We start from the raw sequence: 20,047 nt of genomic DNA on the forward strand, positions 1-20,047 counted from the left end.
CAACAATCTCCATAAGTAAACTATGCCAAATCTGAAAACTGATAAAGCACATATTTGTAATTATTGTTTCAATAAGCCAGAATCCCTTTGCATAGTTAAAGCAGCTACATATGCCCCTTCTGTTCCTGTGTTCTGGGACATTTTATTCTTGGCAAATCAGGGGCTGATAGTATTGGGTAGTTGTGAGGGTGGTTGGAGTATTGGACTAGATGTAAGATCATGTTCAGCCAGGAACTTCCCAGCCTAACCAACATCAGAGGCATTGTCTTTCAATTTCCCTGACCCTGCAAGATTGTTGTCAGCAGAGAGCAAAAGACCCATATACAGACTTCATGAACTCCCTGAATAAAATATGGGAGACATATGCAGCAAATGCCTCACTGGACCTGCAGGATTGCAAAATATCTCTGCATCACCAAGCTAAGTCAATAACAGTCCCAGATTGGATATGTTTTAGCAGAGATGGGCCACCTGCAATCCATGGGCAGCTGGCATGCATGTCCAGTAATTTTTGTAGCCTTCAACAGTCATATTAGCAAAAAAAGCATAATTTCCAAGTATTTAAAATATTTATTATAAAAGCATGTCTTTTCTCTCAAGCCAAATGGAGAGCTTTCCAGAAGTGCTGCTCAACTTCAGAACAAGATGCCCACTTGCCATGAGGTTTGATTTCAAAAGAAATTGGATGTGCATGTAGTGGTTACCACTGAATTCTGCATGAAAGTACAGTTTATATCTAAATGAACATTTAGAGAACATGTGGGGAGTGATCAGGAAGCAGAATCTAGCCTGAAAAGAATGCAAGCTCCCCACAGTGTTCCTTCCAGAGACTGTAATTATGTTTATGCCTTCTGGCTGAGGATGTCTGCCATAGATGAGGGCAAAACGTCAGGAGAGAATGCTTCTGGAACATGGCCATACAGCCCAGAAAACTCACAAGTGTAGCTTCAGACTGTGAAGTTGAACCACCATATTTTTGAAACTGAAATCTTTGGCATATCTCCACTCATCTCTATGAACTTTTAATTATTCTGTCTAGTGGGCTTTCTGCTACCACTTTTTTTTTTTTTTTAAAGTCACAGAATAGCAGCACTGGAGTAAGGTGGACTTACAAGGTTAACCAGAAGTAAAGATGAAAGACCATGGATCGGCAAATAGTTGCAGTTACATGACTACAGAAAGATAAAACACTGAAGATACCATCCCAGCATTTTGTCACTATCCATGATCATGTGTGACAGCAGCTTTTTGCAATAAAGTCCAAAGATTCCTGTCTTAAATTCTAAACAAGATATTGTGTTCTCTCTGTGTATGAATGACATATTGTGATCAACAGTAGCTGGTACTTAATCTATAATACTTAAAACTACTTCATCACCAGATAACATCCCCAGGTCTCTAGTTTTGGGACAATCCTCAACTTGCAGACCTACTTGTAACCCAGAAAGATTAGATCATCATCTTTGCCATCTTTCCACAAGCAGACCTTTGAGGACTAATTGCTTTGAGGAAATCCTGGATAAGATTGTCTCTTTGTTGTTTCTTTTTCATGTTTTCATGTTTTAAACAAGTTTTAATCCTCTGATAGCTTAAGTGCATTTAAAACTTTGTATTTTAGGAATTTTCAGCTATGGTTGTTTCAACAGGTATAAATAAGCAGACCTGAGTACTGAACCTGGGAAGAAGACAAGATATAAATAAGTATAATAATAACAATAGTCCAAAGAGTAAGAAAAATAGCTCTCACATTGTTCTTTTTGAAATAATGCTTTAATAAATGTTTAATGAGCATAGAAGCACATTTTTGCAAGGAATTGAGCAAGCACAGTCAGTAGACATTTGACATTTGAAATGTATATTTTCCTCCCTTATACTGGATTAAAGGCTAACATGCCTGAATCAGACTCTTCATGTTGTAAATGGGAACCTTTGAAAAGCTCAAATTCAAGGAACACGTTTCTTTGTGAATCAGGCCTGGGGCTTTCAGGCTTTAGCAAGAAACACCTTGCCTTATCCATATTTTCCAACTGTCCTGAATGGTCAGGGACAGTACTGGTTTAGGGCCCTTCCACAAAGCCACATAACCCAAAATAACAAGGTAGAAAATCCCACAATATCTGCTTTGAACTGGGTTATTTGAGTCCACACTGCCATATATTCCAGTTTAAAGCAGAACTGGAGAGATTTTATTTAGTAGTGTGGAAGGGGCCTAAGTTTATTAAACCACAAGGTTTTGTGGTTTAATAAACCTTTTCAATGTTTTTTTTATGATAGAACCAATTGGGACATAACATTTTTAACCCAGCAACAAAAATAAGGTCCCTTCCACACAGCTATATAAATCCCACATTGAACCAGATAATATAGCAGTGCGGTCTCAGATAATCCAGTTCAAAGCAGATATTGTGGATTATCTGCCTTGATATTCTGAGTTACATGGCTGTGTGGAAGGGCCCTAAGATGCAGGAGGAAGAGAAGATGCAGGGATGGGATCTTACTCTTTCCAGTTGTCTTGGGGAAAAGCATACAGCGATAGCCTCTCCTAGCTTATGTGTTCCCCCCGCTAATAAAATCCAGGCCACAGTTTCCAACAGGAATTGAAGAAAGTGCAGATGGTTACATAGCAGTTCCTGGCCTGAATGGTGATGGCACAAACCACAGAGCACTCATGCACATTAAGGGGTTTTTTTCACACTTATGTGATTGTTTGTTGTCTTCCCACTACAGTTTGAGGCTAGTTTTGAACTGCATTAAATAGTCAGGATAGACGGGGCCACATGTATCCTGCTTTCCACCTGTGAAGTGTTGGTGGGTCTGCAAACCCCTTTGAAAGAGTGTAGCTTGGTGACACTTCTCAGAGGAGGGGTAACCAGTGAAAGGAAGAGAAAATAACTTGGAAAGAAGAAATAAAGGAAAAATGAAGGAGGGAAAAGATGAGGCCACAAACTATTTCCCACCACCTTTTCTCTCCAAACCATAATCTCTAGGTATCAAGTTGCAAAAGCTTGAAAATGCATTGCTGAGATACAGCACCAGGAGTATTAAGCACATTAGTACACAAATGGTGTTGACGTTGTCTGAGACTCCATGGCTTAGCGGCTGGTAAGTGAATAGTATCACCCTCTGGTCAGGGCAGAACCGGCTCCAAGTGAGTAGGTCTGTGCTGGGCATCACAGGCCACACGGAGGCGATTGGATTGCAGTCTGCCACGGTATTGACAGTTATTTGGAGGCTTACCACTAGGTCTATCGCACTGAAGGACATTAAAATGATTCGTGCTATCGAAGAAACCAGGTATGACAACAGTTCCTCCACTTCTGCAGATGTTCAGGATGTTTGGGATGGTGTCATTAATGAAAGTATTGACTGGTTTGCATTTATTGGTAGTCATTCCCCTACTCCTCATCATTTGGCTACAGTAGGCATTAGGGTTTGTAATTGGTGGCATTGGGTAGTCGATGTGCTTGTTTTGAAAAAGCGCCCAGGTCTGTCCTTCGCAGGTTTGCATCAGAAGATAGGCCAAAGAGATCAGTAACAAGCAGGAGACTTTGGGGATCATTGTGGCAAGTCCTTGGAAATTATAAAGAAGGGGAAAATGGAATGAGAAAGAAGAGTTATTGGTTTCCTAGGTGTACATTTGACAGCTATTTTGTGCAGTAGACCAGGACCAGGCAGATAGCAATGGTTAGATCAGAGGTGGGCATAGATTTCACTTTTTTGGGCCCCAAACTGCCACCACATCCCATTTTCAAAAATTCATGTGCTTCTGAAGCAATTTTTGCCCCCAAATTGTGCAGAACCTCCGTGCAAAAGCACACCACCAATCCCAGAATCTGCCCCACTCCCAAATACATCTACTTTCCTTTGTAGTCCCTCCCAAAATAATGACAGGAAATTATGTGACATCAATCCGGTAAATATTTGAATGGTGGCTATGGTACACAGTAGGCTTCTGGGGAGATTATGGGTATTACTTTGAGATTCACATGCTATGTCACATACCTGGCAAGTCTTTACAATCTTATGAGCTTCTATTTGCTTATATAGATTAGATGCACATTTTTCGGCCCGGGGACCACCTGAGAACATTGCTATCTAATGACATTATTGGCAAAAAATGGAAGAAGTCACATACCTAATACTTCCAGCTGGGTCCAAACAGGTAGCAGTGTATGTTGTAGCTAAAAGAAAAAGATAAAAAGAGTCACATGACACCTCTAAGTCAGACAGATGTATTGTTAATGAGCTTTTGTGGTGAATGGCAATGAAATATCACGACTGTGTATGAAATAGCTGGAACATTTCTACTTTCAGAAGTCTGACAAAATGTGTCATATACTAAAAACCATTACATATATGCAAGTAAACAAACTAATGGTGCGTCTACTTCCACTTAGGTCAGTAGGAAACCAGCAGAGAAAGAAATGAATTCACAGTGTGGATGATTACATGTGAAGTCATGAAGCTGATTCGAAGCCTGGATGGTGCTTACAGAGGTTTTCCTCAAACAGGTTTCAAGATCTGCAGTATCTGCAGCTTCATGACTATGGGAGAACTGGGTTTCCTTTCTCACCTCCCCTACTGCAAGTTGCATTTGTGGATTACTGGATTGCCTGTCCATTAGTTGGTTTACGCTAAGGTAGGCTGATGCGCTTCACAGTCTCCATTTCAGAGTATCCCCAAATTGTATATCCTGGTTTAAAGACCTTAATGTATGTTTCTATGCACATTTGCACCATCACACTGTCAAACTGTCTTCAAACTGCATTAAGTGGTCAGTGTAGATGTGCCCTAAGTGTTCGTGTGTGTAGGAGAGTCCATGGTTATGCTCAGCAGAATATCTGCAGCACTGTGGTTTTTTATCAGAGTTATTCAAACTCTTTGAGTGGGTGAGCAAATGCGAAATTTTAAGAAAGGGAGTTTTGTGAGTGCTCTTGAAACAATGTCCACCATTTATGGTGGGTGCAACCACTTTAAGAAATCTATCTCTCTGAAGGTAAAGTAAAAAGGCTAATCTAAAATGAATTTTCCAAAATTTAAGGATGCATGCCTGGTCTCAGGTGGGTCTCTGAGCTCCCAAACACAAACATATTCTTTTAAACCCGTAATTTTATACTCTAGCAAAAATAAGACTAAGGAGATTATCACACTACACTGTTAAAACACTTCCACTTCAAATCCTATGGCAGATTCCTGTGGAATTCTTGGGTTTGTAGTTTAGTGAGATCCAGGACCTCTCTGGTCCCTCCCTAAACTTTAAATCCCAGGATTCCACAAAAGGCTACCATAACAATTAAAGTGGAATAGCAGCACTTTAAAAGTATAGTGTGATGATCTCTGAGACTCAGGGATAGATAACTTTGCCAAGAAACTGAATGCAAGGCAGTGATGGAGACTTATCTTCGTCATCACAAAACACTGTAAAACATTAATGTCACAGAAATCACAGATGCTCAGAGGAATACACATATGTGTCAAAATTACATAGCTTTAACTACCTCCCAGTGCTCCTTTCACCCTACATAGTCCTCTATAGGATGTACATGTTAAACTGCATGGGGGGACAGAATTGAACCCTGGCAGCCACCAGCCAGGGAGTTGAACAGGAGTCCTCCTGCTCCACCATCTGGGACCGACCCTCCAGACCCCCTAAGACCATCCCAGAGAGGTGGCCCAGAAGGACACTGTGGTCAATGGTATCGAAAGTCACTGAGAGGTCCAGAAAAACCAACAGGGACTAGCTCTCTAATTTCCCCTCAGTGCCATTGAGATCCTTCAAAATCAGACTGTGAGCCTCACCCAGCTTACCTGTGTTCAGTCCTTAATTCAGTAATGGATGTCAGTCTCTGCTGGGATACCTTCTGTGCGCAGCCTGACACCTGAGAGAGTTATATATAGACAGAAATGGGACAGAAAGAGGAAGAATCACTTGCAAAAATAGTGCAAATTAAAAATACGGAGAAAAGAGGAAGGATATGATTCAAATTCAACTGAAAATGTAGGAAAAGTTCATGATGGCCACACAGGAAGAGCGGCTTTTGGGAAATAATGATTATAACTGATTTTATGCTTTATTTTAGCATGTCAATTTCATGTATAGTTGACAGTCCAGGTCTAGAATGTATCTAGAGGTCTTTTGGTGGCATTTTAAGTTCCTTTGAGATGTTGTTGGACAAAAAGTGTAGTTTCCAAGAAGTCTCTTGATTTAAGTCCAGTCATTGCAACTTAGGTCTTTCAATTATTTTTATTTTAAAAGGAGGAAAGGTAAGACTTCATTTTCACCAGAAGTTAGTCTCTCATAGCCTCTTTTATCATGGGCTTCTGAATACTCCCTGGAATTGTAGTGGCGGTTGTTGGTTAGCTTCATCTGGATGTCCACTGTAGTACATTTCTCCATGACTTCTTCCACCATCATTTTGAGGACATTTTTTCCACCAATGTCCATTCCTCTCTTACCGCAAGCAACACCTGATATCTATCGTTAGGTCTGAAGAATACTCTTGGCAATGTTCTCAAATCTACTAGGGTGGACTTCTGGCTTTCCATTAGGTCAGATAAAAAGTCTGTATAACTTGAAGAACTCTCTCTAAATGGTGGAAGACCTTCCTTCTAATTTAAAATGTCTGCTGTACTAAAGGGTATGTTAATCCATTTTTCTTCACTGCCTTGAGATGGCACTTCACGAAGTGGGGCTAATTTGACATTTGACCATTCCTTCTTCATACTGGATCTTAACTTGTTTCCAAATGGGGAATCTTGGTATTTTTCAAATTGTAATATCTTAAAATCCTTAAAATCTACTTTTCTGCCTTGAAAATCATTTGATGGTGGAAGTCAAAATACAAGAAACTGGTGTGAGGCTGAATTGGCTTTGTTTGGATTTTCTCTGCCCCATTCCTCCCAACATCTCCCTACCTGCCTATCAAAGCAGCTCAAAGTGCACACACACAACAGAATTTTTGAGGTGCAGGTTTCTTTGCTTCAGGGTAAGGGGTCCCTTTAGCTGACACAAAGGGTTAAAACAACACACGCTTTGCTGATGAACTGACCATTCCTCTTGTGCAGAAAACAGAAATGCAGTTTTGTTCAGCTCCACCATTACTTCGCTTGCAACCAGAGCTAGACCTCCCCAGGGGGTCCAAATGCCTCTTTGGCATCTTATTCACACATCACTCAAGCCATTTCTAGAACACATGCCTCCCCCAAATGTCAATATTTTCCTCCCCTTTTCCCCAGAGTGTGGATTCTCAAAAGATCCCTTCCCTTTTCGTACTGGTGAGTACTTGGGTCTGTTGGACGTTTTAGATGTAAATAAATAGAAGCTTTACTACTGTTTCTGAACCAAAATATATCCTGCAGTATAATAATGTGTCACTCAGGTTTTGTATAACAAGTAATAGTAACTTTACTTCAGTTCAAAAGCTCAAACAGAGCAACAATATATATAGCAGTCTCTCTGAATTCTTATAGAGAATTTTTAAACAGTCTTTAAAATAAGCCTCATTGCCTAAAAATGATCAAGCTTCAGAGAGTTGGCAGCCATTTCTTTCCTGACTATTTCCAGTCAGCACTCTCTTCACTCTCTGAGGTGAAATGGCAGTTAAAACCGTTTCTCTCAGTCCTTTTAAACAGTCTTTAAATATGCCTCATTTGCCTTAGAAATAATCAGGCTTCAGAGAGTTAGCAGCCATTTTCCTTCCTGACTGTTTCCAGTTAGCGCTTCTTCACTCTCTGAGGTGAAAATGGCAGTTAAAAACATTTTTCTCAGCAGCAAGCCAGAGGCAATAGCCAATCGGAATGTTGGCTCCTGGCTGGCTCAACCAATCAGCTGCTGACACATGCCTTTTCAGTCAACCCATTTACATCATGGTGCCTTTTTACAAATCCCCACAGGGCACTCTCTTTCCTCTTTCCGAGTTCTCCCAGCCTTTGTGAGCAACGTTACTTTCCCTCTTTCGCTTAACCAGAGCTTTGCAGGAACTGCCTTCTGTTAATGTAGTAGCACTCTCTGGCATTTGGTTCTTGGGAAATCGCCTCTTATATCCTTTGTGATCTTCCATCCCTGGCTCAGTCTCTCTTCTGCGTAATCTCAGCGCTGAAATCAACAGGTGCATACTTCCGAAGCCCCCGGTTCTTGCAGTCAAAACAAGCCAATGGAGGTCCATACAACAGAAGGGTTTTTAAAAGGAAACACTGAGCATAGGTTGCCATTGGCTGGTATTGGGTGGGGGGGAGAGAGAATAAGAAACAATGTGAGCCTCTGGAATGGTTCTTTTTAGGTTTCTGTAGCTTATGAGGCTATGAAGGAGTCTGCCCTTGTGACTAATCTAAGGGTTTGCTCTCTCTTATAAAATCCTGGCCAAGAGGGATTGGGCTGGATTTCCAGTAAATGACTGGCTGGGATACGTAACCATGGATTTGGATTGCCCTAAGGGCCAGGTGTTTCACTCAACGGTGAGCTGAGGAGGTGGGCATGGGTTGATACTTGTCCATTGGTGAAGACCCACATAGCTTTGCTCCTTCAGCCTTAGCAAGTATCCAAGGAATTAACCAGTAAAATAGATATAGGCCAGCAAGATGGCCTTTATTTTATCCAGGCCTTTTGTCAGGCCTCTTTATTTCATAGCTCATATTGACACTGGAGACTTCAAAGGAATTGTCCAATGTGCTGAAATTATTTTGTGGATTTGTAGAAAACTCTTGTTGAGTTCAGAGAAATAATCTCAAATCCCAGGAAAGTAGTTGGCATTATAGTAGCATTTGTGCAAGTTAGCTATTCATACGTCTTTTTCTTTCAACCAGCTCTACGTTAGAGATCATCACAGTTGACTTAGCCAGTGGAACAGTCTTTGATGCAAGAAAACTGTATTTGAGAAGAGAAGAAGTTCCAATTTCCTGACAAAACTTTTTTTTAAAAAACTTAGAAGTGAAACTTCTGTGGTTTTCCCAAATCTTATTTGACCAATCACATTTACTGAGGAAGATGTTCTCTGCCTAGCAATGTCCTTTTGACTTTTATTCTATAACAACAAGCTTTTTTTTAGATTTTTTTATTATTTTAGAAATTATAACAGATATTCATGAACAACAAGCTTTTTGATGCAATCTAAAAATTTGACCCTGTGGTGAAGTTCCTGATAACTTCACCACAGATCTTCTGCAGAATTGAGGTTGCGTAAAGTACAGTAGCTATTTTCCATTTAGTTGAGGCAAGACATTGACCTTCTAGACCTTAGCTACTTAACACATTTCTGCTGTGGCCTTTCTTTCTGATGCCCATGTTTTGTTGACCATGGGACCTTTTTTCTAGTTCAGATCTTGTTTCTGTATCCTTTACTCCTTTATTTTTAAGTAAATTGTTGATTTTTGAAAAATCTTTCCCTTTGTTTGCTTGTTCAGAGCTAGATTTCTTTGAAAATTGGGAGGAGAGTTCTGTGGAAGTACTAGCCAACAATCTCCATAAGTAAACTATGCCAAATTTGAAAAAGGATAAAGCACATCTTTGTAATGATTGTTTCAATAAGCCAGAATCCTTTTGCATAGTTAGGGTTACAGCACAGAAGCTACATATGCCCCTTCTGTTCCTGTGTTCTGGCACATTTTATTCTTGGCAAATCAGGGGCTAACTGATAGTATTGGGTAGTTGTGAGGGTGGTTGGAGTATTGGACGAGATGTAAGATCATGTTCAGCCAGGAACTTCCCAGCCTAACCAACATCAGAGGCATTGTCTTTCCATTTCCCTGACCCTGCAAGATTGTTGTCAGCAGAGAGCAAAAGACCCATATACAGACTTCATGAACTCCCTGAATAAAATATGGGAGACATATGCAGCAAATGCCTCACTGGACCTGCAGGATTGCAAAATATCTCTGCATCACCAAGCCAAGTCAATAACAGTCCCAGATTGGATATGTTTTAGCAGAGATGGGCCACCTGCAATCCATGGGCAGTCATAGTAGCAAAAAAACGTAATTTCAAAGCATTTAAAAATATTTATTATAAAAGCATGTCTTTTCTGTCAAGCCAAATGGAGAGCTTTCCAGAAGTGCTGCTCAACTTCAGAACAAGATGCCCACTTGCCATGTGGTTTGATTTCAAAAGAAATTGGATGTGCATGTAGCGGTTATCACTGAATTCTGCATGAAAGTACAGTTTATATCTAAATGAATATTTAGAGAACATGTGGGGAGTGATCAGAAAGCAGAATCTAGCCTGAAAAGAATGCAAGCTCCCCACAGTGTTTGTTTTACATGTGAGTCTCCGTATTTGTATTTGTGAATCTCTGTGAGGGAGCCTGTCACTGAATTCTGCCTAGAAATTGCCTGGAAGCCAGTGAAACCATTACAATGGAGGAGTTGAGTATCCCTTGTAGACTACAGCCAATTTGGCTTCCTATTCAACATTCTGTTTTGAGTCGTGTGCTTGTGTTTCCTGATTTCCAGCGTGCAGCATTCTTCTACACAGACATATTGGCCTTGGTGCACCAAAGCCCACTTTCAAAGATCATGTTTTACTCTCCTGTCCCCATCCCTCCCAATTTCATCCCCTCAGTCAACTCATATGCCCCAAGTCACAGGCTAGCCTATGTTTTCTTCTTGTCAGATATATAACAACTAGCACTTAAGAGAAACTATTCTGCACCTAGAAGAATTATCATCATGGACAGTCCCTCATGGCCGAGCATGATTGCTTTCCAGAGATAGAGTCTTGGTGGTGGATCCGTAAATGACTGCGAAGACCTATTTTGGATCCACATGATTTTTCACATTGAGGACATAAATTTTCAGATGGAAAGCAGTCATGATAAGGGTTCACTTGATGCACCTTCCTCTTGGCACTTTTCTTTCTTTTGCTTTGTATTCATGCCTCTTCAAAGTCCATACCACTGTCGGTAACAGTTGAATTCCAGTACCGGAGCTTAAGTGCCAGGCCTTCCCAATTCTTGGTGTTTATGCCACACTCTTTTAGATTAGCTTTAAGACCATCTTTAAAACTCTTTAGTAGTCCACTGACATACCTTTTCTTGATTTTGGTTTGTTTGGAGGACGTCAATGCATACATTGGTTTTATGTGCAGGGATCAGTGCACAGCAATGAGCACATGTTCTTCATAGCAAAAGGTTCTAATCCAGTGGCATGGATACCATGATGATTGATGGCATGTGATCTTTTGCAGCTTTCATCCATCTTCTCAGCCGTTGTAACATGCACTATGTTATCATCCACCTGGAGCCTCCGGTGGCGCAGTGGGTTAAAGCCTCGTAACTTGAAGGTTGGGTTGCTGACCTGAAGGCTGCCAGGTTCAAATCCCACCCGGGGAGAGTGTGGATGAGCTCCCTCTACCAGCTCCATCCAGGCGTCCCCTGGGCAAAGTCCTTGCAGATGGCCAATTGTCTCACTCCAGAATCGACTCAAGTTGCTCCTGACACGAAAAAAAAATCATCCACCTGTTTCGCCATTGAGGACTTTCTTGGATTGTTCTATATCTAGTTCCTCCTTTATGACCATGCCACCATGGAAGACCCTGCTGAGAGTACATGACTCATAACCACTTCGCTCATATGTAAGCACTTTCCAATATAAACATTAAAACTTGTTAAAAATTTAAAACTAGCTCTTTAAAATTATGATAGCAGCAACATAACAATGGCAGTGTCTGATTTGTATCATCCCAAACCATCACCATTTCCATTTCTGTCCTCAAGTCTGGATTTTGCTACTTTAGCTCTGATCTTTTGGGCTGCAATTGCAAATGTGGCAACCTTTAGTGTTATATTTTTGGAATAATCTGCTAGCAAGTCACAGATCACAGCAGATTGTTGCCATGCTGCCCTTTCTTCCAAGAGTGTTCCCAGGAGATTTTTCCTAGGATCATTATACAGATCTTCTTTTTCCCCCGCTCCCCTGCTAGAACCTCCAAACAAGCTCATATGTAGTTTCACTGGAACACACAAGCCCACTAACCATGGCAAGGTGATCATTCAGATGACCATCTGTAAAGAACAATAGTATCAATTTCTTTGTTTTGAGCACTGGGGGGCAGTGTAATTCTATGTGTGTGTTTGTGTATGTGTCCTCGGGTTCCCTGTTGATTTATGGTGATCCCACGAACATCATTGGGTTTTCTTGGGCAAGATAAACTCAGAGGTGGTTTTTCCAGCTCCCTTCTCTGAAATATAGCCTCTGGCACCTGATATTAGCTGGTTGATTGCCACCCAAGTACTCACCACAACTTACTCTCTTTAGCTTCCATGATCAGATGGATCTGGTGCCTTCAGGGTTTTTAGTGTGATTCGATGGTATCTAAAGACTTCTCTATACCTATAGAAAGATCATTATCCACACTGTATTTTCCTGATTGGATCTCACCTTTGCCTCATTAGTCTCACCTGCAGGACACACATCATGATGATTTTTGTCTTAAATGTCCACATGTGTCCCGTGTCACCAAAGTCATATTTAGCAATCTTGTCATGTGGAGGTGTGCTCACATTGATATACAAGTATACTGATCTGTGATACTCCATATACACATGACTTTAAGAAAAATACATCAGCACTGAATTTAAAATGTGGCCAATACAGATGCGTACAATTTTATTTGTACAGCGAAGAGAAAGAAAAAGGAATACCAAGGAGCTTTGCTTGGAAAAGCTATTCACTGACCATGAGAGCCAGAGTGTCCTGAAAGCTGTCAAGAGAGAGAGAGAGAGAAACTTTCCATGCTAAGAACAGCATGGAAATTTATCTAATAGAGATAAATATGATACAGGAAAATGTTGGAAAATATGGCACAACTTCAGGCTTCTGTACCCTTCTGCTGGTGGGAATGATTTCATACAGTACATCCCAGTTTCATTGTCAAATTTTCAGTTGATAGCAAATAATACGATATGGATTAAAAACATGTTACATAATAAAATATCAGGAAATGCATTTTTGAGAGCCTTTAATTGCTTAATGTACAAAGTTTCATTAGATGCTACTATAAGCACAAGAGAACCTGAAATGCAGGAACTTGCTTGATAAAAAAAGGAAAATCCCTCCCCCACTCACAATAGAATACATCAGTTTGAAGACATACTGGCAGGGAAGATAAAAATCGAAAATCTTTTTGTTGTTTTTAATAGTAGTGGTAATAGAAATGTATGCCATCTGGGGTCACCGAACAAATTTTGAGTTTGTTGTTACTTGCTGTCAAGTTGACTTTGACTTATGGTAACTCTACAAATTAGCGATGTCTAAGATCCCCTGTCAGCAACTGTTCTGCTCAGATATTGCAAATGGGAGACAGCTATGGGCTTTTAAAATTATTATGGTCTTTCTTTTTTCCTCTGTCATTGCCTGCTTTTTTGCCTGCTTTCTAGTAGCAAACTGCATTAAAAATAAGATCCCATTCCAATGAGATTATAATCTATGCTTTGATTTGGGGAGGCAGAAATAATACAAACTGGCATGTGTACTAAAATGAAAGGAAGGGGGTTATATAAGAAGTGTGTGACATAGCAATTACATATACTTATGATGCATAATATATACAGTAGGCCCTTGGTATCTGCTGGGGTTTGGTTCAAGGACCTGCCATGGATACCAAAATCCATGGATGCTCAAGTCCCATTGTATATAGTGGCATAGCAAAACCTTATATACAATTGATTTTCTTTTGTAATATTTTCAAGCTGTAGATGATTGATTGAGAACCAGTAGATACAGAGGGCTGACTGTAAAGGTCTACTTAGGCACTATTTTCATTGGCGTATAAGAGGACTAGAAGTGAAGAGGAAGATCAATGCGGTCCAGACATTGCACTGCTGTGTCTCCTTGCTTGGTCACGCTGTGGTCACAATCTGGCTTTCGTCATAGTGAACAGGCCAGCCTTCTTCGCAGCCAATGACGATGTACCGAGGAGAGGTGTTCTCTTTGTACTCACAAGGCGGGTGAGTCGAACCTCCCCGGAGGGTGCAAGTGGTGACCCGGAAGGGCCGCCAGCTACGCCGCAGGTCTCCCAAGGCCACCCCACCATCTGCACACACTGCACGAATCTGCCTTTTGGAGCCATGAATAAAGGTGTTGACTTCTTTGCATTCGGGCTTGGTCAGACCTCGGCTGCCCATGAGGGTGTTGCAGTAGCGGCCATGGAAACTGCTCCTCGGATCATCGCGGTGTTGATTCAGGAACTTCTCATAGCGAGGGTTGTTTCCTGACAGTGAACCAGGCAGCAACTCGGCCACAAGCAGGATGAGGAGAAGATAGCAGAAGATCTCAGACTTCATTCTGTCCAACACCTATAAGGAAAATAGTGCCATCAATCTCCCTTTAGCCACAAGGAAGCCATGTGGCTACTTGGCATCTTTCTGCACCCTTAATAAACCTCCATCTCAGAGCCAGAACATAATGTTTGGTCCCTTTCTTCTACGCAGTTCACCTGAATCAATCATTTTTGGTATTACTATTTAGTATTTTAGTAACTGCATATGATTTAGTACCTATTTAGTTCTGACTACATTGTTTAAAAATAAGAATCTTGGTTAGAGCTGTAAGCCCGGGGTTGGGCTGTGGCATAGCTGGTTAGTAGCCAGCAGCAGTAAATCACCACTGACCGAGAAGTTGGTTCAAAGCCTGGGTCAGGGTTGAGTTCCCAACCATTCATAACCCTAGCTCGCTGTCCACCTGAGCAGCTCGAAAACAGCTGTGTTTGTGATTAGAGAATTCTAAAAAGGTAAAGGTAAAGGTTTCCCCTGACGTTAAGTCCAGTCATGTCTGACTCTGGGGGTTGATGCTCATCTCCATTTCTAAGCCGAAGAACCGGCGTTGTCCGTAGACGCCTCCAAGGTCATGTGGCCGACATGACTGCATAGAGAATTCTAGGTACCGCTTAATGTGGGGAAGCTAATTTAACTTATGACACCATAAAAACTGCCAGCGGCATGCAAAGAACATGAGGAAGTACTATCATCAAAAAGGACTCGGCCTCACAGTGAATGATGAAGTGGCAGCTCTCCCTGTAGCCAAAATTGAGCATACCCTCATGAAGCTGGAAGCTAGAAAATACTAATAGACTCTACTGACTGTCTATGTGATATGTCTGATAATGGCATTGAATGCTGTTCTGTTCCGTCCTGTTTGTCCAAAAAAAGGACATGAATGTTTGCCATGTATGTGTACTGTGATCCGCCCTGAGTCCCCTTGGTGAGATAAAGCAGAATATAAATAAAATTTTGTTGTTGTTGTTGTTGCTGTTGTTGTTATTATTATTATTATTAAGCTTGGAACACTATATAAATCTAGAGTAGATATGTCTCCTACCCAAAGAACAGGAACTACATGGTTCAAGGAGGATCAGAACATAAGGATCTCAAATTGCAGTCCAATCCCCAAATCCATTCACTACACACAGTATCCATTTTCCTGAGCTGTTATCAGACCTGCTTTGTTAAGGAGAAGTAGAGAAAAACTTTATCAGTATCTATTATATCTGTTTCAAAAGTGTATCTATAGGTACTCCAGAGAAGGTGATGTAGGTTGAAGAAATGTGCCACGTGCAAAAATCCCCACAACTAACCAAATCTACAGGCAGAAAGTCCAGGAGCCAGCTGAAGAAGTGGCAATGCTATGAGCCAAACCACATTTGCCATTTGCCCATTGGCCCCATTCTTGGCTCAAACCAAACTAATTGGCAGAAATGTGCAACCAAAGAACATTATGGGCCTAGCCCACAGAAGCAGTGTTGGCATTCCTGTTGCGTAATGTCTGGAAATAAAATAGCACAGCATACGGGAAAAAAATGCCGTAGAAAATTGCACAAAATATCTTTATGGTAGAGGTCTTACAGCTAGTGCTCTGTCCAAACTTTTTGTGGTGGTCTTAGGCCACATTTTCATTTCTGTTCTGCTTTTTCAAAATTTAGCAATGGAAAAAACAGCTGGGTGTGGCATGAGAAAGCAATCCAAGAATGATCGTACATGAAATTGGAAAAGGGGGAAGCAGTGGCCCTGCTTTTATAGTTTAAGAACAAGCAGCAGCAACAAAACAAAAGAGAAAAGGAAGGGGAAGGAAAACCCACCTTTTCCAGAGAAGACAATCTTTTGCTCAGGATCTCAGCCGATCACGTTGGGAACTGCCAGTTCTTTGAGGCTATTGAACCAATTGAAAGTCAGTAAAAAGTTTCATCATGGATCACTGGGCAGAAATCCCTGGATCGTCCCACATAGTTTCCCCAAAAAGCTGCATCTCTCATTCCCTTGTAGAAAGAAGGCTGGGTTTTTTTTTTTGGTTTTTTTTTTTGTTTTTTGGAAATGTTAGACAAGTTAGCTTTGGGCAACTGCACCTTCAGAGTCTCCTGGCCAGAATGAAAAGTTGTTCTTTTTTCCTGGTTGGAGTATTCTGAAAGAAGCAGCCCCTAAAAGTAACTTTTCTTGGTTTCATGTTTTACCCAACAGCAATAACAAAATATAATTAAAACAACCCTCCCTCCCTCCATTCCTAACTCTTTCCCTTACACATCAAAATAAATTCCAGAATGTACTCTGCTCTCTGAAGCAACATTCTGAAACCTTGATTGTTTTCCACATCTTCTGCCAGAAAACATCTGTTTTCTCCATTGATCTTTTTGGTTCACATGGGGCTGGAGGCATATTCTTTCCACGAATGTCAAAAAAACATGATTTTTAAGAACAATTTTTAATATGAACTGACATGTAAAAATTCTATATGAATCTTTAGGTCTTCCAGTCTCACTCTGTGGTCCACTTCCACTGGATGACAACCACAGAATTGTGTTGAGGATCTACAAATACCTAGAGAGGTAATCTCTCTAAGACTCTCCAGTTTGTTTGTTTTTTTGTGTCAGGAGTGACTTGAATAGTCAAAGCCGCAAAAGTGAAATCCACAAATATGGAGGACTGACTGCAATTTATTTGGGATTTTGATTATTTTTAATGAGAGTGTAATGAATTTGCATTGCAAAGGGAATGTTATTAGTGGGAATAACAGTCATTTTAGGTGTAACAAGTAACTGTAACTATTGCCAAAGGGCTTGTCTACACTGATGAAAAAAAAGATCTGTTTTGCATTGCATTTTTCCATTCCATAGTTACTTTGTTAATGCCACACATCGTGGTGAGATCAAAATTACCAATGTAAGGGAATGGTCCACATCTCCAACCCGTCACATTATTGCTGAAGTCCAAAATAAATGGAAAACAAAAATTTGAAAACTCTAGCTTCTTGGAATTTTGCAGGGACATTTTTAAGTCATCTTATTTACTGATCTATTTTTTAAAATGTGATTTGTATTCTCATTTGTCAGCCATTTGAAATTTAATACCCTATTCATTCAGTTCTAAGGCGCCATCAATTGTAAAACACACACTAATTTCAGTACAATCACCACCAACAAAAGGCTTTATTTATATATGAGAAGCTGATCTGCAATTTTAAGATGCATCCCATTTTATGTGGAGGGGAATGCTTCTTAAATTTCAAAAAATAGGGTAATTAAAATGGTGGTGTGTATACAAAATAAATAAGAGAGAAAGGCCTCTAACTCTCTGTTCACATCTGTGCGGTGGCCCTGGTGAATCCTGTCCTCTTACAAGATATGGGTCTTGTCCTTCAACTATCTCACATGTATCTTTGAGGGAACCTGGCCTCACCACATGTCTGTCTCAATTGAAGTCTGCTGGTGGTTTAGCTGCCCAAATTGGTGAGCATTGCAATACTATGGAAGAACCAAGGCAGCCTAGTAGGAGAACCAAAGGAATTGGGACATCTCCTAGCATTGTTTTAAAAAGTTTCTTCCAACAAAATGTTCAGTCTACTAGAGAACAATAATATAATTAGTAAAACACTAATTGTATCATGTTCAGGAGCATAAGCTTGGATTAGGTTCCTACTGGTAGTATTTTGACCCAAATACAACAAACTAGCCAACCAGTCTGAACATCCAACCAATTAAAGTGTGCAAAGTCTTCTTCTGATGGTACTTCTCATTCAAAAATGCTCGAGGTAAAGAAATTCAGCTGGGAAACTAAACAGAGATGAAAGAAATCAGAAGGGATGAAGCTAATTCGTATCTACATATCAAACCCATAGATAAAACAAAGAAGTAAGCGGGACGCTGGGCTTTCCCATTTTGCTACCATAAATTTAGCAACCCAACCAGACTGGACATGGTTTGCAATGGATTCTACTTGTTTCCATGTTGATGAGGAAGTGAATGAGCCTTGCTGCTCAAACATAGAATTATAGAGTTGTAAGAGACCACACGACCCATCCAGTCCAATTCTTGGCATGCAGGGAAATCTACTCAACACTTTGGGTAGCTTTTATAAAGTTCAGAGTAAAACCCAGTGTAGTAGTACTACTCCATAGACTTCCAAGACCCCATCCACATTTCCATATAATGCAGTTTGAGTTGGATTATATGGGTCAGTGTAGACTCATATAATGCCAATTAAACTGCATTGAACTGGATTATGTGAGTCTACACTGCCATATAATCCAATGCAGTTAATCTGCACTCTGAAACTGTATTATATAGCACTGTAGATGCAGCCCAAGACACTCAGTCCTGTACACATCCCTAGTTGCTGGAGATCTTAAACATTAAAAGGTACAGGTAAAGGTTTCCCCCTGACATTAAGTCTAGTTGTGTCCGATTCTGGGGGTTGGTGCTCATCTCCATTTCTAAGACGAAGAGCCGGCGTTGTCCGTAGACACCTCCAAGGTCATGTGGCTGGAGAAGTACCTATTGATCTACTCAACATTTGTATGTTTTCGAACTGCTAGGTTGGCAGAAGCTGGGGCTAACAGTGAGAGCTCACCCTGCTCCTCGGATTCGAACCATCGACTGTTCATTCAGCAAACTCAGCAGCTCAGCAGTTTAATTCGCTGTGCCACTGGGTTACATTTCTTTAAAAGCAGTATAGGCCTGGGGAGTCTGAATCAGATGTTGACATAGGAATGGTTATTCCTTTTCCTATTGAGATATTTAAAAATACAGTATGACCCCCCTTATACACAAATTTTATGTCCATAGTTTCCTTCATACACCTCCCTCCAAAATATATCTTTCCCCAAAAGTGTTTGTGGGCCTCTCTGTGTGTGTAGAATTAATGCAATTTGACACCACGTTAACTGCCATGGCTCAATGCTATGGAAACTATGGGAGATGTGGTTTTACAATGTCTTTAGCCTTCTCTGCCAAAGAGTACTATTGTCTCATCAAACTATAAATTCCTGGATTCTATAGCCTTGCAGGGTAACAGTTGGAAGTGCTCTCAAACTTCATTATACACCGGAGACACAACCTGGGAGAGAGCAAAGGTAAAAAGTTATTCGAATGAAAGATTTTGACTGAAGCTAACATTTCTCAAAAATGGCATGGTGGTCTTTCTTGCAATCCCTAGAAGGAGAGGTTGAAAACTTTATTCATTTTCATGAATGCTTTTTGTATTTTAAAATTGCCCACCTAGTAGCAGATCAACAGCTCCCACCAGAAAGTTACAACATGAAGGGTTGCTGAATTGAGGAAGACTTGGGAAGTCTAGAAGTTCTTCATAGAACCACAGGCTCACCACTGTTCCCAGGCAAGTAGTATATAAGAGGAATCCTGGAAGAAGGAAATGTGGTCCATCTCTGGTCTTCAGATCTGTCAGAAGAAGGAGCCAGTCTTCTTGAAGTGAGACACAAGGAACGAACATCTTTTAAACCAAAATTTTGGGTGAGTTGAACATGATGGACCATGTCCAGTTTCTATATAAACTACCCTAAAAGGAAAGTAGGGAATATGGGAATGGGTTAAACATTTGGGTATCTAGTGTTACCAGTTATCAAGACGACGCAACCTATGCCAGCCCCATGAATTAGAGACCACCAAGATCCCATTTCCTCAACAACTCTGTTCAAGTCTTGTAAACTCTTCTTTGATTGAATTTATCCATCTGTATGCATATCTCTTTCCCTACTGCCTTCTACCTTAGTAAAGCATGGCTATGTTTCCTAGTGAGCCATGCCTTCTCAGGATATGTCCCAAGAGCCGTGGTGG

General features: G+C 40.7%; 1 protein-coding gene and 1 long non-coding RNA gene across 2 annotated transcripts; both read right to left on the bottom strand.

The window, feature by feature from the left end:
• Window positions 1-1,754: 1,754 nt before the first annotated feature.
• LOC134292445 (uncharacterized) lies at window positions 1,755-6,021 on the bottom strand. The gene is made up of 3 exons (XR_009999695.1): window positions 5,809-6,021; window positions 4,136-4,181; window positions 1,755-3,570 (listed from the first exon to the last, which is right to left on the bottom strand). It is a non-coding gene; the product is annotated as an uncharacterized LOC134292445 (long non-coding RNA).
• Window positions 6,022-12,932: 6,911 nt separating this feature from the next.
• LOC100552276 (angiogenin) lies at window positions 12,933-17,455 on the bottom strand. Its single transcript, XM_008115380.3, has 2 exons — window positions 16,064-17,455; window positions 12,933-14,285 (listed from the first exon to the last, which is right to left on the bottom strand). Exon 2 carries the CDS (start codon window positions 14,271-14,273, stop codon window positions 13,830-13,832), a length of 444 nt encoding a protein of 147 aa, XP_008113587.1. The 5' UTR covers window positions 14,274-14,285; window positions 16,064-17,455; the 3' UTR covers window positions 12,933-13,829.
• Window positions 17,456-20,047: the final 2,592 nt, after the last annotated feature.

The sequence above is a fragment of the Anolis carolinensis genome, chromosome 6 (genome assembly GCF_035594765.1).
Source record: "Anolis carolinensis isolate JA03-04 chromosome 6, rAnoCar3.1.pri, whole genome shotgun sequence".
Taxonomy (NCBI): Eukaryota; Metazoa; Chordata; class Lepidosauria; order Squamata; family Dactyloidae; genus Anolis; species Anolis carolinensis.

What these genes read in the sequence shown, in the direction of transcription:
- LOC100552276 (XM_008115380.3), bottom strand. Translation starts at nt 14,273, where the DNA reads ATGAAGTCTGAGATCTTCTGCTATCTTCTCCTCATCCTGCTTGTGGCC.